This window comes from Mustelus asterias, chromosome 23 (assembly GCF_964213995.1).
Source record: "Mustelus asterias chromosome 23, sMusAst1.hap1.1, whole genome shotgun sequence".
Taxonomy (NCBI): domain Eukaryota; kingdom Metazoa; phylum Chordata; class Chondrichthyes; order Carcharhiniformes; family Triakidae; genus Mustelus; species Mustelus asterias.
Window position 1 is genome coordinate 40,782,060 of NC_135823.1, and position 26,403 is coordinate 40,808,462.

Consider the following 26,403-nt stretch of genomic DNA (forward strand, 5'->3'; position numbering starts at 1 on the left):
TACACGAAACAAAGCACGGAATTGCAACCAGTTTGTTGATTTCAAAACAAAACACTTAAGTTTTATTTGCCTGCAGAATACAAACAGAACTATCTAACTTGTCCTCATCTGTTTCATAGCTAAGGTTAGCTCTGGATCACTGGGCTAAAGTCAGACCACATATGAAGACAGAGGTTTTTGTACTTAGCACAGTCGAACCCTGGTCGTCCAGGGAGTGTTAAAGTGCAGATCTCTTCCAAGTGAGAATAGCTGTTCCTTTGATTAATCTCCCAGAGGTGAATGGAATTATCATCCAGCAGAGACAACAAACGGCCCTGGGAAAGGAAAAGATACAAAATGGAATCAATTACAATATGGACATATTTACCTGACCAGTGGCTTCATGAAATGCATTATGCCATTCAGCCCAATTGTATGCTGACTTTGGTGGTCGGCTGGAATTAGTTGCAGTTTAAAGGTTACAAAAATAATTCAGTTTCCACTTCTAATCAAAAATGCATGCATAGATTATGGGGAGGAAATGAATGAGCTCAGCTGTGAAGCCGAATGCTGTCAGCCAGTGCACACACATGCACAACACTGAGCAAGGCAGTGGAGGGCAGTCAGCAAATAACCCATCACATCAGCTCCTTCAAGAGCAGAGGTAGAATGCTGCATTAAAAAGCTCATCTTATGCTGCAACAACTCATTCACTCCCATAAAGAACTTCATCCTCAGCTTTGCTTAGAGATAAAGAATCGGAGTTTGAAATTGCAGAAATCTGCAGAGCTATTCCAGGAAATTATCACTTGTGTTCAAGACTGAAACCCACCTCTGCAGCAGTTTGTGATATGATCCTGGTTGTGGACTGTATCCCAAATGATCATAGGCCAGTTGTGATTTAACCCAAGGGTCACTACATCTCAAGCGAAGGGCAAAGTTGAGAAGGCAGGCCTTCATGAATAACCTCAGCTTGTACAGGAGTTGAACCTACACTATAGGCACCACGAACTAGCCATCCAGTCAACTGAGCTAACCGACTCCTGGGAAAGAAAGTACCAGATGAACAGAGGCTGCTTTCCCCTTTGAGGGGGAGAGCTGACTGATGGCATTTTAACCCAAAGATCACTACACCTTGGGTGAGGGGCAGGGTTGAGAAAGCCAGGTGAGATAACCTCAGCCAGTCCTGGAAATGAACTTGGCCTGTTGGTGTTGCTGTCACAAAGACGTTGTCTAGTCAACTGAGCTTACATACTTTAACCAAGTCATCTTTTGATTTCCAAACTGCCTCAAGCTTTGAACTGTTTGCATGTGAACACTATTGAATTTCAGAATCCAGTTCATTTATGTAACTGAGACACAGCATTGTCCCAATACTGAGCATGAGGTAACTCCCACTATGTAAAGTTTGAAAGTTTATTCATTGGTGTCACAAGTAGGCTTATATTAACACTGCAGTGAAATTACTGTGAAAATCCCCTATCCTTCCTCCCTGAGCCCAGAGAGGAAAACTTGGAAGATCTGAGTTCTCTGCCTGTAAGCAGGTCCTCAGCAATTATTCACCAAACCACAGCTGAGTGCCATGATTTATTTTTTAAAACCACAAGGAGGCAGGCCTATAGGCTACCTCAGCCAGAGCAGGGCTCAAGCCCAATGCTGTGGGCATTAATCTGATTCACACTCTAGCCAGTTAGCCATCCGCAACCACCACCCCCACACTCTTCCTTGCCCCCCCCCCCCCCCAATTTTGTTTCCTACCTTTCCGCAAATCTCACATCATTTATTCTTTGAGGAAGGTTGCATAATGTTACTGTACCTGTCCCAGTAAAAAGTGCATCTGTGTTACAGTTGCTGCTTCTTTGTGTAGGCCTGTAAACTCCACACCTGGTGTTCCATATCTTATGATTGGTCAAGGACAAAAACAAAAAATTACAAGATTGTCACCTCAAATAATAAAACGTACTCAGTATTGCTGCTTCCTATTCCAGTTTTTGACTTGCATCTTTTGTCCTCCTCCACAATAGAGAACATGTAGACCACAATAAAGGCACGCCGTCATCCTGCTCATTCAGTGCCATTAGTGCTGAAAGACCAACTATCCTATCACTCCAATTGCAATAAGTTCTTAAATCTCAGTTGTACCTCAACAGGATTCAAGAGGACAAAACTATTCTCTTCTCCCTTTTTAAACTACTGGTTTAACCTTAATCTGGTCCCCACTTTCCAAGAAGTGACAAATCAGACAAGACCTGATTTCAGCTGAAAGTAGTTTAAAACCAGCAGGGAAATTTGAACATTTTGAATAACAAAGCTAACCAAGCAAGTTCCTCCAAAAAAATCCCTCAGATTGCAGGAGCATCCTTACCTACTGGGTTATAGCTTTCTACACTTCCATTGGTTAGCCTCCACACTTTCTGCACTCCTTACTGCAGACGACACCACTTAAAATTACTGTTCAAACAAAGCTGGATTTGGGACAAAAATTGAAGATCTTGATTGCCCATAATTTGGACACAATAATCCAGCGATTTAATGTTTTCGGTTCACTAAGCAGATCAGTTGTGTACTCAGTTATGAAGGGTGGGTTTGGGGGGGGGGGGGGGGGGGGGGGGGGGGGAGGATCCATTTTGCCTGGGAATTGAGAATGAACACAGATTTACCTTTAAATTATTGAACTGGTTTTGCAGCATTTATAAATGGATGATACCCAAGTCAAGTAGCGGTTAAAGCAAGTTCCAGATAACAAAGTAAAATTGCCAGATTAATGACGACCAGCAAGAGGTAGTAAATAAACAAAAGCAGTTTGTCAACACTCAGTATCTAGGGGGTTGCAAGGACGGGCCTCATAGCCAGAGGAATAGCCAGTAGTAGGTATACTAGAATTTGGCTGGGATATAGTTCCATCAGCAAAAAAAAGAGCATCTTCAACTGGGAGAGAAGGAAAAGGAAGTAATTAAACAAAAAAATGCAAACCATTTATCTGTAATCTGCAGACAAGATGTTTTACCAAGCAATGTTATTTGAAGCATGTTGAGGTTCTCCTGTTGGTGGATAAGCCCATCAGTAATTGGTTTTTGCACAAAGTGGGACAGCCAAGAGCAGCACAGCAGGATACTCCGAGCAAGGCAATTATAGGGGCTTGTGATATTACTGCAGATTTACAGAGGAACCATCTGCAGTTAATTATAGGGAAATTAAACTGCATTGCATATTTTACAACAGAAAATCAAAACATTTTATTTTGCAACACCACACAACAACAAACCACCAAAAAAAAGGGCCAATTGTTACAGGCCCTTCTTACCAAGGACTCCAGAAATGTCAATGGAATTAATTTACTTTTCAAATACTAGTTAACTTGAAGACAACTCTGTCTCACATTCTGAACTAATTAAAGCTTTTTAAGCTAAGGCCATTATTGGAATACCCACTATCAATGTTTTCCAACAGCGTGATCCATTTTTTCCAGAAGCAATTTATTTCATTAAAATAGCTTATGCAGTACCTCGATGTCATGGAGGGATGGAATGTGTACTCGTGCCCATAACACCAAATTCCTGATCTCACATGTTAGTGCAGGAAGGCACCAAGCAGCATAGGGCAAAAACAAGGGGAATTCTCAGTCTTTATTCACACATCCTTTAGGTATTGGAATTGGAGCAGCATTAACAGCACCAGAGTAGGTTATGGTTTGGCTACAAATGTTCTGAGATGGTGCACCATCTCAGAACCCTCAGAAGAGAGGAATGTTGCTTCTAATTTCTTTCTTGTGCCTCTTGTTCGCCTGGCTAGCCACCCTTCATAAGCTTGAGGTCATCCAAGACTCTGGTGCCCATGTCCTAACTCGCTCCCTGTTCATCCATTACCACTTTGCCTGTAGTCTACCAACACTTCAAAAATTCTCATCTTTTGAGTTAAAATCCCTTGGTAGATTTGTCCCTCTTACCCAACCTCCATCCTGAAACAGAGCGCTGCATTCCTCAATTCTGGTGTATCCCAAATTTCAGCACCACATCAGTGGAGGCCATTCCTCCACACGAGATCTTGAGTGACCATTAAGTATGAGCATCACTGTCAAACCTGATCCTTTCCCATCTCATCTCTGTACTGGCACTGCTAGCACAGAAGTAACTGACTGAAACAGTTCTATCTCCCACCTTGCCAGAGGAAACCAATTGTAGAATCTTCATTATAGCCACAGATTAATTCAGTAGACACTGGGAATTGTTTGAAGTTTGTTAGTCTCACAAGTAGGCTTACATTAACAATGCAAAGAAGTTACTGTGAAATTCCCCTAGTCGCCACACTCCAGCACCTGTTTGGGTACACCGAGGGAGAATTTAGCATGGCCAATGCACCTAACCAGCACGACTTTTGGACAGAGGAAAGGAGAGCACCCGGAAGAAACCAACATACAGTCAGTGACCCAAGCTGGGAATCAAACACTGGCACTGTGAGGCAGCAATGCTAACCACTGTACCACCCCGCCAAGATTGCTTATTCAAATTAGAATCCACATGTCACAATAGATTTGTTTTACCAGGAAAAGTCTTGGAGTACAGAGTGCAACATATATTCTAAGAAATCATTATGGTTCCATGACAGTCATCAGATAAAACAGGATTTAAAACAACCAGAAATACACATACCCCACGAGGATTCAATCCGTGTATCGGGATAGGAAAATGTAACTGGATTGATTAGTAAGTTTGTGATGCCAAAAGTTGGTGGATTTGCGGATAGCGATGAGGACCAGAGGATACAGCAGGATGTAGATCAGTTGGAGATTTGGGTGGAGAGATGTCAGATGGAGTTTAATCCGGACAAGTGAGGGGTAATGCATTTTGGAAGGTCTAATACAGATAGGAAATATACAGTAAATGGCAGAACCCTTAAGAGTATTGATAGGCAAAGGGATCTAGGTGTACAGGTACATTGAAAGTGGCAATGCAGGTGGAGAAGGTAGTCAAGAAGGCATACAGCATGCTTGCCTTCATCGGCCGGGGCATGGAGTTTAAAAATTGGCAAGTCATGTTGCAGCTTTATAGAACCTTAGTGAGGCCGCACTTGGAATATAGTGTTCAATTCTGGTTGCCACACTACCAGAAGGATGTGGAGGCTTTTAGAGGGTACAGAAAAGATTTACCAGGATGTTGCCTGTATGGAGGGCATTAGCTATGAGGAGAGGTTGGAGAAACTTGGTTTGTTCTCACTGGAGCGACGGAGGTTGAGGGGAGACCTGACAGAAGTCTACAAGATTATGAGAGGCATGGACGGAGTGGATAGTCAGAAGCTTTTTCCCAGGGTGGAAGAGTCAATTACTAGGGGGCATAGGTTTAAGGTGCGAGGGGCAAGTTTTAAGAGAGATGTGCGAGGCAGATTTTTTACAGAGTGGTGGGTGCCTGGAACTCGCTGCCAGGGGAGGTAGTGGAAGCGGATATGGTAGTGACTTTTAAGGGGCGTCTTGACAAGTACATGAATGAGATGGGAATAGAGGGATATGGTCCCCAGAAGCGTAGTGGGTTTTAGTTAAGTCGGGCAGCATGGTCGGTGCAGGCTTGGAGGGCCGAAGGGCCTGTTCCTGTGCTGTAATTTTCTTTGTTCTGTGTGTTAGGAAACCAGTGAATGAACAATCTGGACCAGATTGAGGAAAGGACAAAAAGGAAATCAAGCAACATTTAAGATATGCCATAATTTAAAAAGTTGTTTCATTTACTTTGGGGCTGAACACTGGCTCCAGTGCCAACACCATGCACTTCTTTCTGATGACACCAAACAGGATTGAGCCAGGGTGGGGCAGTGGCTCTCAAACAACATTGAACGAATGCTCACCACAATAAAAGGATTCTTCAACTGTGCTTTAAAGGGCTGTGCCAAGTGGATAGTCAGCATCTTAGTCTGTCCCAAAGGATGTCAGCCACAGTCTCCAGATCCAGGGGAGGGAAGGGTGGGGACTCCCACTTCTACATTACTTCAGCAGTCCTTACTGAAAGTATATGGATATTTGCCAAGGACAGTCAAACAGAGCTGGAAGACTGCCAGCACCCTCAGAAATGAGTCCAACTTCTGATGAGGAGAAAAATGTAAACTGTAGAGCAGATGTGCTTGACAATGCAAAATGGCCAGGGGAGCAGGGGGGAAAATCAGTTTACCACAAAAAAAAGTGAAATCAATCAAAAGAAACATTGCATTGAAGAACTGATGCTCCAAGTGTGTGGATTTACTTTTCACAGCAACGTTCAACGTGATCTGAAATGAGACAGAGCTCCCCACCCCCAAATATTCAGTTCAAGGCTGTGGATGGATTCTGTTGGAGCAGTGCCCAAAATACAACCATATAGTAATGCTGAGAGTTGGATTTGCCAAATTAAACAGTTATCACATTGCTCGTGTTGCATTTTATTTCATTGTTGTGTGCCTGGCTTGCCAATTACTGTAACACAAGCTTTTCCATCTGCTTAGATTATGAAGTATTAGGCTTCTCCTTCACAATGGGGCTTTAAAAAAAAACTGAAAAGCACCAACAAAAAAAGGTTATGAACAAGACATCAGCCTAAGCCAAGGAACACACTGCAGTTTCTAGGTCTTATTTGGCGAATCAATTCTGCAAAAGTCAGCTGTACTTCACTGAGAAGCAGCAATCCCCCTCTCCACTATTTCTAACTTGGCCATAAACAACAACAAGAGCAGGAATAATAATCTGCTCTCTTGGCCAGGAAGCAGAAATTAATGTAGGATATAGAGGAACACCACCTTCAGCCTACTGCTGCCACAGATTATGCACATGCCTACCCTATTGTGGACCAACTATGAAGACTTATTGCTGGAGGAAAAACATTTTAATCCACAATATCATTCTTATCTCCAGTATTTAGCAACTTAAAGAAAATAGAATTTGGGGAGTATGCAAAATGATTAAAATGCTTCATCATTGAACAAAGTCCTTTTTTCTGCTTGACCCTATAATACTTGATTACCTTTGTCAAAATATCTAGAAATCACAATTTTCAGCATTGGTGATGTCTATCATAACTATTCTGGATTTCATTCTTCCCAGGACCAGGTGCAAACATTCTATGTGCCCACATTTCAAAGGCATTTAATCATTTGGATGCCTAGAGTGCAGGTTTCACTGCTATAGAGAGCATTGACATGGCAATCATTTTGTTTTGTTGAAAGCATGTCTTTCTATGTCAATTCTTCTGACCATTTCAGCATCAGATTTAGCATCTTCTGTGAATATCTGCAAGTTGTCTCACAACAGGTCAAAGAACAACAGGTTTATTTGGTATCACAAGCTTTCGGAGCACTGCTCCTTCATCACCTGATGAGACTTCTTAGTGTGCCCACCCAAGTCCAACGTGGCATCTCAAAATTGTAAATATCTGATGAGGTACAAATACTCGTCCACTTTCAACATTGATTCAGTCAACTGCAATTGTCACCTTGTGTTTTGAATGCTTAACAGCCATTGTTTTGGTTCTGAACGTTTATTTCCACACAATTCTTTAACCCAATCACCCAGCCCAGCCCCCCAACCACCACCACTTGCATATCTAAGGTGACTCTACCACTACTTATCCCTTCAAAATGTTCAATTCTAAGTAATCTAAGCAGAGTCAGAGGTTTACAGCATGGAAACAGGCCCTTCGGCCCAACTTGTCCATGCCACCCTTATTTTTAAACCCCTAAGCTAGTCCCAATTGCCCACATCCCTCTATACCCATTTTACCCATGTAATTGTCTAAGCACTTAAAAGAAAAAATTGTAACCGCCTCTACTACTACCAATGGCAGCTTGTTCCAGACACTTGCCCCACACTGCGTGAAAAAGTTGCCCTTCTGGACCCTTTTGTATCTCTCCTCTTCAACCTATGCCCGCTAGTCTTAGACTCCCCTACCTTTGGGATAAGATATTGACTATCTATGCCCCTCATTATTTTATAGACCTCTAAGATCACTCCACAGCTTTCTACACTCCAGAGGAAAAAAGTCCCAGTCTATCCAGCCTCTCCTTATAACTCAAACCATCAAGTCCCGGTAGCATCCTAGTAAATCTCTTCTGCACTCTTTCTAGTTTAATAACATCCTTTCTATAATAGGGTGACCAAAGCTGTACACAGTATTCAATGTCTTGTACAACTTCAACAAGACGTCCCAACTCCTGCATTCAATGTTCTGACCAATGAAACCAAGCATGGTGAATGCCTTCTTCACTACTCTGTCCACTTGTGACTCCACTTTCAAGGAGCTATGAACCTGTACCCCTAGGGATTAAAGAAGCACCACAATAAATCATAACCCTGACATACTCCTTGATCTGTATTTCACCCAACATGGTCTTTACCATTCACACAAGTTTTCTTCAGAACTGCATTCAATAAGTTTTCCACGAATCACACAAATCAAATACTTCATCCATCTCAGTACCAGATAGTTCTCATATTAAAGACCCCTTCCCTGGTACTTTTGCCACATGGTGGCACTGTGGTTAGCACTGCTGCCTCAGCGCCAGGGACCCAGGTTAATCATAGAAATCATAGAAACCCTACAGTGCAGAAGGAGGCCATTCGGCCCATCGAGTCTGCACCGACCACAATCCCACCCAGGCCCTACCCCCACCTATTTTACCCACTAATCCCTCTAACCTACGCATCCCAGGACTCTAAGGGGCAATTTTTGTAACCTGGCCAATTAACCTAACCCGCACATCTTTGGACTGTGGGAGGAAACCGGAGCACCCGGAGGAAACCCACGCAGACACGAGGAGAATGTGCAAACTCCACACAGACAGTGACCCGAGCCGGGAATCGAACCCGGGACCCTGGAGCTGTGAAGCAACAGTGCTAACCACTGTGCTACCGTGCCGCCCTAACCACTGTGCTACCGTGCCGCCCTGGCTTGGGTCACTGTCTGTGTGGAGTTTGCACATTCTCCATGGGTTTCCTCCAGGTGCTCTGGTTTCCTCCCACAGTCCAAAGATGTGCAGGTTAGGTGCATTTGCCATGCTAAAAATCCTCCCCCGGTGTACCCCGAACAGATGCCGGAGTGCAGTTATTAGGGGATTTTCACAGTAACTTCATTAGTGTGAATGTATGTCTACTTGTGACAAATAAAATATAAAGCCACTTTGTATCCCACAGCATTATTTTTGAATTGTATTTGGAATAAATTATTCGAGTCCTATTAAGTGTTCTGCAGTCTGTGCAGTGATTTTCCCCTGGTTTCTTTGGCAGCCTCAATTTGTCAAACATAGTTTTCTCTCGCTCGTTTTCTTTGTAACAAGGTTACACTTCCAACCCACGGAGACAGTTCGAGGGAACTCAAAACCAATGCATTCATCATCTGGGCAGCCACCACTTAAATCCCTAGGATGTAGGCTATTCGGTCCAGGGACTTTGTCAGCTTGGAAAGCCATTATTTTCTCCTATACTTTCTTTACGGATATTAATTAGGTCTGGCTACAAATTCATCCCCTCGCTACCAACCCCATCCATCCACAACCACCACCCCCCGTCCAAAAAAAATTTAGCTGAAGGCAAGCTTGGTGTCACAATGGTAATGTCACTGAATCCAGAGGGCTGGACAAAATGAACTGAAGGCACCAGCTCAAATCTCAATTTAAATTCCGTTAATAAATCAATCGAGAATAAAAAAAGCGAGTAGGATCATGAAACCACTGGATTGCTAAAAACCTATTTGGTTCACTGATCTCCCGAAGTGAAGGAAATCTGTCATCCTTCCCCAGTCTACCAAATCCACACAATGTGGTCGACTGCTCCTTGAAATGGCCTAGGAAGCCACTCTGTTTTACCAATCACTATGGAAAAGTGGATGAATAAAACTGGACAGACCAACTGACATTAACTAAAGCACTGGAAATGGCTATGGCAAACCATGACTGCTAACCCTGCAATATCCTGCTCACAACATCTGGGGACTTGTGCAAAAATTGGAAAAGTGCTTCCACAGACTAGTTAAACAGCCTCACATTTATACTCAGCGAAGCATACTTTACAGCTGCGTCCCAGGCTTCTCCATTACCCACTGGCAGGAGAGACCTATTAGGAGTTGGCACAGTGGTGTATAAATTGGAGAAAGTGGTCCTGGAAGCCTGAAACATTTTGTCTAGAACCCATGAAGTCTTATATCAGATCAAAAATGGAAATCTTCTGTAGGTTTTCCCACGACGAAGGTTGCACTGACTGACTGGCCTAAAGTTGTGTTTCTCAACTTTTTTTGAATAAAGGGTGTAACATCTTCAATTCTCCAGTCCTCTGGCACCATCCCCAAGGAGGATTACAGCGAGTATCGCCACAATTTCAGCCTTTGCTTCCCTCAGTTTCCTTAGATACATCCCAACTGGTTCTGGTGACCTATCTGCTTACGGTCCCCAGTTAGCCCACACCTCCTATAATCAAAATATTAGCAAGAACAGCAAGAAGTCTTTTAGATTCTCTTAGTTAGCTGCCTCTTCTCATTTCCTTTTACACCGTTCCTTCAAACTTTCTATATATTTAGCCTGACAACCTAACATTTGTTACCTGCTTTTTTTTGCTTCATTTTACTCAACCTGGGGGCATTGGTTACCCAACTATTCCCCCATGAGAATGTACCTTGCCTGCACCCAAACCATCCCCTCTCTGAAAGGCAGCCCACTGTTCTAATAGTTTTGCCCGCCAATAATCGGTCCCATTCCAATGCAGTATTTTTACTATAGACTGCTACTCATCTTTTCCATGGTTAACCTAAACTTAAATATGATTACTGTTTTCTAATGTTGCCCTAACGGGCATCGAATCCGGGTCCCTGGCGCAGTGAGGCAGCAGTGCTCCCCCAGAACCAGATCCAAGAAGATCTCCTCCCTCTTGTTGGGTTGGCAATATACTGGTCAGGAAACATCTCCTGAACTCTCTACCCTTAAACCATTATCCTAGCCTATACTAGGATGGATATTAGAAATAAATCATTGTTGTTTTATTGATGAAACATATAACTCAAATTCCTTTCCCAGTAGCACTTTAGGTAACCACACCTTAGGCTATAACAGTTCTAGAAGGGCAACTTGCCACTACCTTCAAGGCAAGTAGGAACAGGCATTAAATGTCTTGCCAGAGACACCTACATCCCATGAACAGGTAAAATAATTCCTATGATCTTCTGACCATACATGTGCAACAAGACTATTGCCATCTAGCAACAGTGTGCAACTCTACCCCTGCCTCAGCTCACATGCCCCTGAAACCATACCCATTACATTCAGATGACCATTCCAACACACTGGTCAGCCAGCCTCCCACACATTCTGTTCTCTAATTCAGAGATCACCCAAAACTCTGCTATATAGAACATAGAAAAGCTACAGCACAAACAGGCCCTTTGGCCCACAAGTTGCGCCTAACATGTCCCTACCTACAAGGCTTACCTATAACCCTCTATCTTACTAACTTCCATGAACTTATCCAAAAGTCTCTTCAAAGACCCTAACGAATCTGCCTCCACCACCACTACCGGCAACCGATTCCATGCACCCACCACCCTCAGGTGAAAAAACTTACCCCTAACATCTCTGTACCTACTCCTCAGCACCCCAAACCTGTGACCTCTTGTGGCAACCATTTCAGCCCTGGGTAAAAGCCTCTGATAATCCACTCTATCAATACCCCTCAACATCTTGTACACCTCTATCAGGTCACCTCTCATCCTTCGCCTCTCCAAGGAGAAAAGACCTACCTCTCTCAACCTATCCTCATAAGGCATGTCACCTAATCCAGGCAACATCCTTGTAAATCTCCTCTGCACCCCTTCTATGGCTTCCACATCCTTTCTGTAATGAGACGACCAGAACTGGGCAGACTCCAGGTGGGGTCTGACCAGGGTCCTATACAGCTGCAGCATTATCTCCCGATTTCCAAACTCAATTCCTCTATTGATGAAGGCCAGTATTCCATACACCTTCTTAAAGGATAGCTTCTTAAAAGGATACATATATCCTTACTCACAGCAAGTTCCAATCACCCATACTGCTTCACCTATATTGGTCACCAATTAATCAACTCCCTGATCTCAAAAATCTCCCCTTTTGAAATTCTGAGCTCTCTTCTCCTCTTGCCCCAAAATCTTCCAAGACATCTGTGCTCGTCTAATTATGACCCCTCAATTTACAATTTTAAATGCCCTGACCTTGGCAGCCAAGCCTTCAGTTGCTGTGGCCCCAAATTCTGGAACTCCCTTTTGAAATCGCTCTTCTCTTTCCTCCTTTAAAATGCCCCATAAAACGTCTGACCAAGTTTTTCTTTAAACCATCTACCCAATATCATGCGCTGCACTAGAGGGTGGTGGAGGCAGGTACTTGCACAACATTTAGAGCCATAGAGATATGCAGCATGGAAACAGGCCCTTCAGCCCAACTCATCCATGCCAACCAAGTTTCCTAAACTGAACTAGTCCCATATCCCTCTAACCAAAAGAGAAAATGCTGGAAAATCTCAGTAGGTCTGGCAACATTTGTAAGCAGAGGAAAAAAGAGAGCTTTATCAGCTTTGACAAAGGGTCATCTGGACTCGAAACATCAGCTCTTTTCTTTCCCTTCTCACCTTAAACCTATGCCCTCTAGTTTTGGACTCTCCTATGCTGGGGAAAGGACTGTGGCTATTCACCTTATCTATGCCCCTCATGATTTCATAAGCCTCCAAAGTCACCCCTCATCTTCCTACGCACCAGAGGAAAAAGTCCCAGCCTTTCCATATAATTTAACAAGCACCTGGACTAGCATTTAAATGGTCACGGCATAGCAGGCTCTGGACAAGTGCTAGTAAATGGGATTAGTATAGATTGGTATTTGATTGTCAGCAGAGACATGGCTGGCCAAAGTTCTGTGCTGTATAACTCGACGTCAAATTTGCTTTACAGGACTCCTATGAAGCACTTAGAAATGTATTATATTAGAAGCACTACAGGGTCAATTTTGCACCCACATTAGCCATGAGTGGGCCCATGAATTTGTTTACACAAAGTCACGAGGATCTGAAAACAAGATCTCATTTTCTAATTTCCCCACCCCTTGCTGGCAATGTCAAGTGGGAATCTCATTTCAATATATTTTATTAAATTACAATATAGTTAATGGTCATATATTCCCCACATTCAGAGGGCAACAGCAGACATTTTAAAAACGTGAAACAGTCAAGTGTGCCTGCACACGTGTAGGTAGATCAGGCTGCCATTTTTGATCTTTGGAACCAGTGTTGTTGTCCATCAGGCCCCAGCTCACCAGCGTCAGACACATACAACATTTTTTTCCCCCTCCAAGCACTGTAGTACCTGGCAAGAAAAGCCAGCTGTGCAGCAGGGGAGCTGCATGCCAATTCTCACTAGAGCTAGCACTTGACAAAAAAAAAACAACCTCGGAACATTTCACCCTATATAACTATGATCCCATGTTAATTACTTTCCCCTCTCAATATACCATTGGCTCCCCACAATTCCCAGTTTCAATAGTTTTTACAACTTTCTTGCATTTCTTTTTACAATCCTTTACACTCCCCCACTTGAACAATGTACACATTTGAAATCATGGAGGCAATAGGTGAAAGCACATTGGATGCAAGGCTTTACAGAGAGGCATTGAGTATAAAAGCAAGGAAATTATACTAAACCTCTTAAAATAAAAGATTAGGCCTCAGCTAAGATAATAACTCTGGGTATCATACTTTAGGAAAGATGTCACCATTTGGAGAATAGCCTCCTTTTTGTTCTCCTCCACACTGGAAGCATGTCATTCCTGTTGGACAATGATAAAGCCTGAAGCTCCTCCACCACCACATCTGTAGTCCCCTTGCCTGCCTGAGTCAGTCCCAAACTCATCCCTGATCCACTCAGGTCAAAACATCCAGACCAGCACATTGCTCCCTAATGCATTAACACACACCTTGTACTCTTTACTCCAAAATTCCAAGATGCAGACACTCACTGTAGTGGTTGGCTCAAGCAGGCTGCTTGCTGCAAAATCCCACATGATTCAGCAAACATCTTGCACGTACTGTCTTGTTTTATATTTAAAGATTGTAATAATTCACTTGGTCTTTAAATTAATTTTACTGAAAGGAGCACCTCCTTCACTTCCAATAAATTCTCAGTTTCCCACAGTTCACATTTTATCTCTGGTTTAGTTCTGTGCCGCAGCTCTGTGTTCTGCAGGATGTTGAGCTGCCCATTTCAGACACTGACCAGCCTGCTACACCATTTGCAGCACAAGTTCAAAAATAATAGAACTGTACGATGCAGGAGGAGGCTGTTTAGCACATCCTGTCTGTGTATGCCCTTTGAAAAAGTCTAGCTAGGCACACTCACCATGGTGCAGTTTTTTCCCTTTTAAAAGGGATCTATTTTTTTTCTTTGATACCATTTCAGGCTGTGCGCCCCAGATCATAACTTATCTTACATCTTGGTTTGTTTTGTCAATCTTATCAAGTAGAAGGAGACCATTAACATTTACAAACAAAACTTGAGCTCCCAGTTCATATAATCCCTACAGTGCAGGAGGCAGCCATTTGGCCCTTGGAGCATGCACCAACAACAATCCCACCCAGGCCTCATTACAGCAACCCCATGTATTTACCCAGCTAGCCCCTGACACCTCGGGGCAATTGAACATGGCCAATTAACCTAACCTGTACATTTTTGGAGTGTGGGAGGAAACCCACACATACAAGGGGAGAACATGCAAACTCCATACAGAGTGACCAGAGGTCAGAAGTGAACCCGGGTCCCTGGCACTGAGAGGCAGCAGTGCTAACCACCATGTTGCCGTGAGTTACTTAGTGAAAGAAACAAGTGCAGTAAAATGTCTTGTTTAGAACGTGATAATTAAACAAAGTACTACTAACTTAATGCTACACTGTAAACCCTTCAAGCCTGAAAACCTCATCTGTTCACTCCCTGCCCTACTTTATTTCCACCCAAGAGAACCCCCATTCATTACAAGATCGGGAAGGTTGCTTCACTCCTCCAGAGTCCAAATCAAAGTGTGCCATAGATCTTCAGAATTTACTTTGATTCTCAGTTTCCCAATCTGACACTTAGGCTTCCAAAGCTTGCTCTCTCCAAGAATTTCGCTGACAGGTTTTTCCACTCACTTTACCAGGCAAATAGGATTTAATCCCTCATGTATTTGGACTTTTCATTTTGAGCACTGATCCCACTTGCAATACCTGCTTCAGTGATTCCAATTTAGGAATATCCCTGGTTTCTAATGGCCTCTATGCACACTTGGGCACAGATACAACCAAAAAAAAGGGTAGTGCTGTGGAACTTAGCCCCATAGCAATGTGGCATACCTGGCATGTCCCAGACAGAGATTTAAACTAATTAACTCCCATTTTTAAACTGGTTATTTGATCTGAAAAATATATGGATACTTTCCCGGTTGTTTTGCAACTTTAACTTGTGCATGTGGGTCCAAAATAATAAAGTGCTCAAGACAACAGTGGACATCTTGTCTCTGCCAAGACTCAAAAGGGATTTCCCAATGTTCAGGTGTTTACACACTTCCACCTCCGAACCTTTCAGTAAAGATGGGCCATTGTTAGAATGGCAATTATCTTAGGTTGCTTACCAGTTGCTCTCAGGGCCCTCCACTCCCACTTATATCCTCAAACTTGTTTATAGTCCTACAACATATGAATCATAAAATTACATACATTTTAAAATCAGTGTCTCTTGGTTATCAACTATTCTGCCACTGGAAACAGTTTTTCCTCAATTATGCTTTCAAAACCACTAACTGGTTTGGACACTCATTAAATCTCCTCTTAACCGTTGTTGCTCTGGAGGACAATTCCAGTTTATTCTGTACGGCATACGCCCTGGCAGTATTCCTGTAAATCTCTTCTGCACCCAATAATCTTCCTAAAATATGGTGCCGATAGTTGAGCACAATACTCTAGCTGAGACCCAATTAGTATTTTATAGATTTCATAATATCCTTGCTTTTGTACGCCCATGTTTCTACCTGTTAAGATTGAGATTGCATGTTTCCACAGCTTTATATCCTTCAAATATGACACCATATTATATTGCTTGCATCCCCTTTAAAAACTGTACCATTTAATTTTTATTGACTCTTCATTCTTGTGCACCACCCACCCCAACCCGAATGCAGCCTAGCATTAAATTCAATCAGCCATTTCACTCGTCTATATCCTCCTGACATTTGTAACCAACGATGACATTTCCAAGTTTTGTGCCATTTGTGAACTTTTAAACTGTGTCCTGTATTTGCAAGCCCAGGTTAATATATCAAGGAGCAATACCATAGGACACACAATTAGCATCTCCCCCGCAGTCTGAAAAACAATTAACGCACTGTTTTCAGGGTTAAATTTGTATCCACATTGTCACTGCCTAAGCTCACGAGCTGCAAATTTTGCTAAGTAAGCCCATTTATTGTAGCTCTGAAACACATGAAATCCACAACCGTAATCCACTCTCCCCATTACTTCACCATCATAGTGACGTCCATTCTCTACAGAAGTTTCAAATCTCCACTGCCGCACAGCACAGAAAACATTATGCTTCAGTGGAATAAATAATCTCAGTCTGCATCCAACCCATTGTTAGAAACTTGTGATTTCCAAACCATTTGAAACAAAACAGGATTAAAACACCAGCGTTAGTACTTGAGTTAAACTCCAACTTGTGCTGAGTGTGGGGAATAAGTATTTGATCAACAAAGATCAAACTCAACTTATTACTAACCAGTTCCATTCTATTGTATGCTCACGTGTGCTTTCTTCCACAAACTAAACAAATTGAGAGCACTCGTAGTTATTCTCCACTGCACATTTATTTGACAAATTCATGAGATCCATGTTCATCTACAAGAGTGATAAACAGCTGAAAGTTTCCAAACATGAAGTCCATGCCTTTATATTGCCAAGAAACAAAGCACAAGGGACTCCTGCAATATGCTGGATCTGCTGAGGAAGCAAAATACACCACAGTGCAAAGCAGATTTTACAGCAAAGCCAGAACCAATGAAAAATCATAATTTTAGAAGGTGTGGAATAACTCCATCACTTAGCTTTCTCCATGAGCTGACTAGATAGTAAAATGAACTGAAGATGCATTATCTCCAGAGGAACAGAAAACCACTGCCAAGGTGAAGAGGGATTCAATGGCAACAACATCTCATTTGAGAGGCACAGCTGGATTCTAGTTCACAATCCAGATGTTTTAAAACGTTAACAGCAACAATTTGTGACATTGCAACATCAGTGACTTGATTTATATTCACCATTTACAACCTCTTGCACAATACTCAAATGAATGTTACTGGTTTATTTTAAAAAGGAAAACATGCATATAGCTTGAAATTCTTTGGCCTCAGGCAAGTCACTTGGCCAGATTTGAGAAGTTGTTCGTGGACTGTCACCGGGGACTACGCGGTTGTGCAGCACCTGCAAAATGCTTTGTTTGGCCAAATGCCACAATCCATCACAAGTTAGGTCACTGTAGCTGAACCAAATTGAGAGTTCTATAAAAAATGCCCAAACATGCCATCAGAAACAGCTTGGAGCAGAGAACAAAATGATGGGGAAAAAACATGACAAGGATCTTTAGAAGAATGTAATTACGTATATGGCTCCTTTGAAAAGAAAATCCTGCAGAGAACTACCATTATCAAGCTGCTATCAGCAAAGGGCTCCTCCTGTGATTCAAAACAGCTTGTTATGCTGCAACAGTTTCCGCAGTCACCATCCTCTACTGAACACATGTATAGATTTTCTTTAAATTCAACATTTTATTGGTTGCCTCTTCAGTCAGTTGATCTTCAAAAATCACAGTACGAAAGGTAGAAAGTTAAGAGAACAGATCGAGCACACAGTGCAGAAGCAAATACATAATCCTCACTACCTTTATCATCAAGTGGCCATTCCTTGCTAAGGTTCCATGTACACCAGTGAGTCTCCATCACCTCCTCTCAAATGGACTTTCTCCTGAATGCCAGAACAAGAACTGAGACTTGAAGGGTGTGGGGAAAGTCTGATGGGATGTCACCCTCACAATGCATTTAGATACACACAGCAACAACACCCAGCACTTCCCGAGAGAGAGATTTGTGGAAACAGTAGCATGGTGGCAACGGTACTGGACTAGTAATTCAGAGGCTCAGACTAATGCTCCAGAGACCCAGTTTCAAATCCCATTGTGACAGTTTGTGGAATTTAAATTCAATTAATTAGTTTTTTTTAAAAATTTGAGCAAAAAGGCTAGCCTCAGTACTGGTGACCATGAAACTACTAGATTGTCTTAAAAACCTATCCAGTTCATGAATGCCTTTTAGGGAAGGAAACCAGTCATCCTCACCTTGTCTGGCCTGCATTGAATTCCAGGTCCACAAAACTGCCTTCTCAAACGACCCAAGAAAGCCATTCAGTTGCTACAGAAAAGTCAAAGACAACTGGAATCAGATGATTCCTAGACATCAGAAACGATAAAGGCACACCATGCCCAGGTGATCTTGCAAAGTCCTCCTCACTAATACAGCAGACAATGGTATCAGGTGGCACTTGTTCAGCAACAACCTATTCAAGGGAGTCCACTTTGGGGTTCCTCCAGAACCACTCCAACTCCTGACCTCAATAAATCTTTGGTCCAAACATTGACAAGAGAGCTGAAATCCAGATGTGGGGCGAGTGTGACTGCCTTTGACATCAAGGCAGCATTTGACAGAGGGCAACGTTAAGATGCCCTAGCAAAGAATGGGAAACTCTCTGCTGGTTGGAAGCATACCCAACACATAGGAAGATGGTTGTAGTTGCTGAAGGTCAATCATTTGAGACCCAGAACATCACTGCAGCAGTTCCTCAGACTAGCATCCTCAGCCCAGCCTTTTTAAACTGCTTCAATTACCTTCCTTCCATCACAAGGTCAAGTGTGGAGCAGCTTGCTGATAATTGCACAAAGTTCAGTACCATTTGCAACTCCTCAGATATTAAAGCAGTACATGTACATGTAAAACTTGGACAACATTTATGCTCCCCCACCACCAGTACAATGGCAGCAGTGTGCACCATATAAAAGATGCACTGCAACAACTCTCCAAGGTTTCTTCCACAACACCGTACAAACCCGTGACATTTACCAACTACAAGGATAACAGCAGGCTCATGAGAATACTACAAGCTTCTCTCCAAACCATCCTGACTTAGAATTATAATCACTGTTCCTTCACCATTGTGGTTCAAAGAATGTGCTTCAAGGAGAGGCCAGGCAAAAGTGCTGGCCTAGCCAGTAATACTCATTCCAGGAATGAATAAAACACCACGAATTAGAGTCTGATACTGATGTTCCATATGCTTCATTACACCACTTATTACTCTAAGTATTGCTGCATTTGAAGTCCAGATGAAAGTTAAAATTGTAATTTCTTATACATTGCATCAAGAGGTTTGCCACTGTTACAGCTAGTAGGCAAGTTAACAAGACAAGCCATCCTCCACATTCTTGACTAAATGAGATACAACTGTTGTCAACTACACTTTAAATTACAGCAATCATAACCTTTATTTAGATGTTAACAGAAAATAATCTAGGCGAGCAGTCAAGCTGCTTTCACACTTGGATATATTTCCTATAGGGCCACAAGCAATCATGTCTCCCCCAACCACAAATCCGGCAGCATAGGAAGGAACCTGGAACATTCCTTCAGATAGTTGCCAACTTTTAAAATGCTCCTTTACAAGCTGCTTAGATTGCACAATATTGTATGGCACACATTTCGTATGGCATTTTCACTGCACAATAGGAAGTAATCCTGTTACATGAAAGGAAATAAAGGAAACCCGAGCAACTACACAGAGATTACACAGTGCTCAGTCAATAGAAGCTTTCCAGGACCTTGGTATTGTTCTGGCAACATCAAAAGCCTAACTTCTTCAAGCATGACACACTTTTTCTATTACCTCATTGCATGATGAGCATTTTACAAGTCAGGGATGAGACTGATTACCATCTAGAAATTTACACAAGTGCCCCAAGTTTAGTGCTTTTCTACTGAAGATTATGAATCTTTGCATAAATACTCGCCTCTGTCTACTGGAGATTTACCTGAGCTCGTCTTCCCCTGTAACCTACAGGTGTTTGGACAGGGCTCCAAGCACAAAACTGATTTTTCTCACACTGATATAATTGCAACACCCTATCCTGTAAAGATCCAACCAATTCAGCACTGACCAATGATTAAATATGTGCCAGCTACTTTATTAAATTTACTGCGGTATCAGGGGAGTCACAGCTCTCCACCACCATTAGCAGAAGCTGAAATGACCAACTATGTCTGCATTTGTAAACACAGCAAACAGTGCCAACTTCAGACAAGTACAATACAGATCATTTCCTCAACTGGGAGTCACTGCATTACACAGCTGTCAATAGTCAAAACTAAACAGAGGTGGACTTGCTGTCGTACCAGCCCAGGGACATTTTTATTTTATTCTCCTCCTCGCCCACACCAAAAGCACCCACTCAAATTGAGAATCAGTCCTTCATTCAGAGACAAGAATCTCAGAAGCACAAGTTACTGTCATGCATGTTGATCCATCTCACCTGACTGCCCACTTGTTCAAAGGAATGCTCATAGACTCTTCCAGTAGGTGATTTGGTGAATGTACTGTCCAGGCTTGAGCTTCCAGGATCACTGAGGAACTGGGAAACAAAGGAATCCACCATTCAGCCCCTCAAGTTGATTCTGTCATTCTATGAGATTACACTATTAACTCCATATCCTTTTACACTTGTCTAGCAAAAAAGCAACCTCAGATTTAGAATGATCAATGAAGCTAGCACCTACTGCCTTTTGAGGAAGGAATTTTACTCACCTTTGCATAACCCAAGCTGATTTTTTTTTGTGCCCATGTGCACTGTGATTATTCTGGTTAGAAAAAGTGCACACAAGCGTAACGCAAGGGTAGAATCCAACTTCCCCACTACTGATCCATTAGGTTTCACAGAACAATATGCTCCCTGCCTGCACACCAAGAAAATTAACATTTCTCTACAGTCTGTGGATTGTAATTCCATTTTGAAAGCAAACCAGAATTCCAATTTTTAAACTTGGAACTTCACTGACAAGCTGTTTGAAACCTTGATCCCTCAAAATATTTATTTCAGAGTCTGCATGCTGTAAGAGATGAGCCAATAATCAGTAAGGGAACCAAGGGTTATGGGGAAAAGGCAGGAAAATGGAGTTGAGATCAGTCATGATCTCATTGAATGGCAGAGCAGGCTCAATGGGCTGAATCTACAATGTTACCCAAATTATAACAGGAAACTGCAGGTACACAATTTTGTAAAAATATTGGCTCTTGCTTATTTATTCCACTTAGGGAGCCAAAAGAAAACAAAACTGTTCCAGGGATCTCCGAATTGCATTTTCAGACAGCGGTGAATGACATGGAATTGGAGTAGCCCACACACTTTGTTTTCTCCAGCTGTGGCGGTTTGGAAAGCAGAAAGCATGCCACTTCACCCCCAGGAATGAATTTGAGGGGGCAAGGAAAACACGATGAAAACTACCCTGCCAGAAGGATTGTATCACAGCCTCAAAACAGTGCTAACTGGTAACCAGAGGCAGAATCCACTTGACCGCTGAGCCTCAGACAACATGGCACAAAGCAAGACAATAATGATGCCGACAAGCAGCAAAGGACAGTCCGTGCTGAATATATAGCTGGCCAAATCCAAGATACAATCAAATTAATTCAAGTGGACCCATTTGCTGTGAAACGTGCAAAGTTTACAACATGCAAAACAGAATACCAAATTCTGAATGTTCTAGGAGTGCCTAATAAAAATCATATATCATTTATATGGATCGTTGAGCACATCAGTGCATGGCCCCCTCATGGAGATGCAGGAGTGTAACTGACTGATCTATAAAGCAGGTGATCACATCACTTTTAGCATTCTGGAAATTTATTCACACTGCAACGCAAATGTGCACTTCAAATCAGGATCGCTGTGCTGGAAAGATGAATATATATTTGGATTACATAGGCATTTGGTATAATCTAGATTAAAGACTTCTAATTCACTGTTGTTTGGCATTGCTGATTCAGCAAAAATAAAATCCTCCCCATTAAGACAGGAAGGAAACTAAGTAGCGTAGAGGACACAAGGAGTTTGCAAAGCAATATTGAAAGGTTAAGTGAATGGGTAAAAATTTGACAGATGGAATGTAATGTGGGAAAATGTGAACTTGTCCACTTTGGCAGGAAAAACAGAAAAGCAGCATATTATTTAAATAGAGAGATTGCAGAACTGAGGCACAGAGGGATCTGGATGTCCAAGCATATGAAATCACTAAAAATTAGTTTATAATTAAAGCAAGTGCTTAGGAAGGCAAATGGAATATAAAAGCAGGGGGTTTTGCCAAGAGTTGTATATCTGGAGTAGTATATGCAATTTTACTCTCCTTGCCCAAGAAAGGACATTAGCAGTTTAGAGAAGGTTTAATCAACTTCACTTTTCCCAAGGAAAGACTGGACAGTTGGTCTTTTGCTTGGAGTTTAGAGGAATGCATGGTGATCTTGTTGATAAGATTAAGTGGACTTGACAAGGTGGCTTCCTTTGTGGGAGAGAGTACAAAACTGAGAGCCACAGTTTTAAAATAAAAAGAGTCTCCCATTCAAGAGAGATAAGAGGTGAAACCTCTTATGGGTTTGTGAAACTTTCTTCCCCAAAGAGGAGAAGGCAGGATCACTGAATGTTTTTAAAACACAGAGTTAGATTCTTGGACTGACAAGAGAGTCAGAGGACATAGCAGGTAGGAAGAAACGTTGAGTTGAGGCCACAATTGTTCTGAATGGCAGAAGAGGCTCTAGGAGCTAAATGGCCTATTCATAATTCATATATTCTTATTGTGTATTAAAGTACTTAATGATTTCTAACCAGCAGCACTGGAGCTGAACAGTGCATTTTAAGATAAACGCATGTACGATGTCATCAGCAGCAATATCATTGACTGTTTGCATGGGTAACTGTGCAGAGTAAAATTGCAGCCAGTCGTGAACACATCACATTAAATAAAGCTCTTAGTTTGTTGAACCGCTGTGGCCACCTAGCCTCAATGCTGACAAAAGAATTGTTTAAAAATTCAAGTGAAAGAAATGGAGAAGTTCTCCATGTGCTCCAGCTGGAACAAACTCAGCAGCTATGAGTAACAATTACTCTGTAGCAACAATACTAGAGCTGGGGGTGTTTTAAAACAAAAACAGGCTGAAGCTATTCAGCGAAGCAAGAAATTGTACCACAGTCATAGCACAGACTGGGCCTGTCTCATACCACCCAGACCCAAGATGTAATCTGGAGGAGACAGACCAAATTGTTGGTGGGGAGAACTAATCAGTCAAGAGGCAGAACCTGCAGGGAGTCCGAATCCAACTGTGCCGAGTTATGACCTTTCCGAAAACCTGACACCAACAGAACCACCAATAGGGAAAAGCAGCACACCTCAATTGCAGGTCAAGCAACAAGTCAACCTCAACATTGACTCCAGTTAAAATAACCAGTCAACTTTCACATCAAGCCAAAGACACCAGAGGTTACAGCAAGTGCCAAGAAGCAGATGCCAAATGTTCGCCAACAACCAGAGGACAATGATCTCCAAATTGCTTGACTTATTGACTGTCAACTGATTATTCACGTTATATGTGTTTAATGTATTGGAGACACTTGATTTAAAGGGGAGGAATTGTATTTAGGGATTTCTAACCAGCAACATTGAAGCTGAACAGAACACCATAAAGCATGCATGTTATCAGAGAGGACATCGACCATTTGCATGGTTAACTACGCAGACCAAGATCGTAACCTGTAGTGAAAACATTGCCTTAATAAGGCTCTTAGTTTGTTGAACCTCTGTGGCCCCCTCGCCTCAATCTTGCAAATAGCATACACAAGTCTCTTTTAATTCTGGCCTTAGTGCATGGGTCTCTATTCAGGCCAGTGATGTAACTATCAAGGCAGACCTGAAGGACCTTCAGTAATCTGGGTGGATCCACTATAAAAATGCAACTTTCTTGGCAGAAACTTGGTATTCATTTCACCTTTCACTACTGATACTAAAACTGGCAGGAAATTCAATGATAACTCATTACCCCATTTATATTTCCAATGGTATACAAATCGTAAACCTCCATAGAATTATAGAGTCTCACTGTATACAACTTCAATTTTCAAACTGCAGTAAAACTCGTGCAAGATGGCCTCTTGGATGTTTAGTATTAATTTTGGTTCACAAAAAACTTCTCCAATGACAGAAAAACTGATCTACAAACACAAGCACTGAACAGAATTATACATCACTCAATGGAGTAGACCACTGAATACAACATTCACACCTCGCATGTAGACCCCTCTCCTGTGATACTACTACACACTGCAACTATTGCCCTGTTCAGCATGAAATGTGATCACCAATTCTATAAAGTGTAATCTGAGATCAGTTGCTCTATCATGATTCACTCATGTAGGTAATCAGGTTATTGGTGACATTTCTACCCAATGCCATTCTGGGAGTCTGCAACTGCTGACTTCTCCAAATGGAGCAGGCAATCAATGCACATTCCAAACCTTGAATTCTGAGAAGCACTACTGAAAACAGGCAATGCTAGCAGGAGCAGCTCTGATGTTGTTGGAAAGTTAATGCTCTGGATGCTCTGGCATCAGATGAAATGCTCCACCTGAAAATATAAAACACTGCTCAGAGGCCACCAAGCCTGCAATGGAACTCCTGCAGTGTTTCATTTCAGGCCTCCCTTTGGCAGAGTGTTTTTAAAAAACATTTTAAAAGTTTATAAACTTGGCAAGTTTCTGCCTTCCTCTCTCCTTAGGAGTGGAATATATTCCAGATTTGAATTGCAAAATACTCGGAGGGAGCGGCATAATTGGAAACATCCAAAGTTGAGACTATTCAAGCAAAACAAATCTATTTTTGCTTTAAATGACAGAACAATACATGTTAGAAACAGGGTTTCTCCAATGTCACAATGAAAATAAAGCGATAATTTAGGAAAAGACTAGATTTCTTTTCACATGAATGCTATAGTTGGGGTGAATTACCCCTCCTAAAATAGTTCCCTCAAAGAGACAAGATTCAATGGGAAATTCAGCACACATTACCCAAAAGTGGCGAGATACCAGAACATATAATTTTATTTAATTTTCCAGCAACCAGAGGCAGCAGCCTAAAGAATGCCCCCCCCCCTGCCCCCCCCAAGGTGATGAGAAAAAAAACCAAGGAGGGTGTCTGCAACCATGGTATGGTAGAAAGATACATCTACTAGCTTTCCTTCCTCACCTGCATCTTTTTGCCTCTTTCCCATCTGTCCGTGGTTTTGAAATTTCAGCGTTTCTCTGGCAACTTCTCCAGGAAAACCCCGTGACAATGAACATGTAAATGGGAGGAAGCTGCTTTCCTCTCAAAGAATCAAATAAGAATGGGGCAGCCATAAAACAAAATTATGGCAAAAATCCACTTTCAAGTTGCCATCTTCCCTCTTTATGGTCTCATTCTAAACAATGTACACAAATCCAGGAGAGTGGTTTGCCTTTGCTGCATGGTTGTTAGATGGGCCCCAAATGCCCTCCCACACAAATGCTTGAAAAACCACTTAACTAGAAATGAAGAAATGTAATGCTGCCACTGAAATACCTACTTTCATAGATTTAGAGCACTTTCAACAGAACTTAGAAACAAAATTAAAGCACAAAATATTCAGGTGCAAAACTGGATTAGAAGCAGCAGGTGACAACCATTATGTTTTACTAAAATGCTGGCTACCATACCCACACTTAAGGGTCATCGATCAATTTGTGGGTTGCAACAGCCAAGGCAGCTGCTCATTGTTCAACCCAACTTCTCAATGACCAAGGCAGCAGTCACAGATTCAATCGAGGGTCCAAAATTACATGCTAGGGACGCATTTTTGATATCAATATTGACCAAGTTTTATACATTGCCTGCATTAACAACAGAAAGTACTAGGCAAACTCCATGTCTCTAATGTCCATTTGATTGAACTGTTTTGTATGTCTACAATAGAGAACAGAGATGTGAAAAACTGAGGGGCAGAAACTACCTGCCGCCTCCAGAACTTGTTCAGAGCAACAGTCCTCAAATCTCAGCTCCAAAATACAGAGGATGATTTGTTTTTTAAAAACTGCATCCATTTCAGCTCAATGTCTCATTACATCGGCACACACTTACCTGCCACAATACTGCACATGTCGTAGTTCAGTATATCCAGCAAGATCAGTAGCAGTTACAGGACTTGGGTTAGAAATGGTCAGGGTCAGGATGGTGCATCACTTGCAGCCCACCATCTTAAGTGCACAATGAGTTACTGTCACTGTACTCCCA

General features: G+C 42.2%; 1 protein-coding gene across 3 annotated transcripts in view; it reads right to left on the reverse strand.

Annotated features, from left to right (window-relative positions):
- The window catches only part of llgl1 (LLGL scribble cell polarity complex component 1), a 100,252-nt gene that overhangs the window by 59,747 nt on the left and 14,102 nt on the right, over positions 1 to 26,403 (reverse strand). For all 3 annotated transcript variants that reach the window (XM_078240382.1, XM_078240383.1, XM_078240384.1), the window contains exons 3-4: positions 1,796 to 1,877; positions 184 to 314 (exon numbers count right to left, since the gene is read on the reverse strand). In XM_078240382.1, the coding sequence (XP_078096508.1) occupies positions 184 to 314; positions 1,796 to 1,877 (213 nt within the window). The remainder of the gene's footprint in view (positions 1 to 183; positions 315 to 1,795; positions 1,878 to 26,403) is intronic.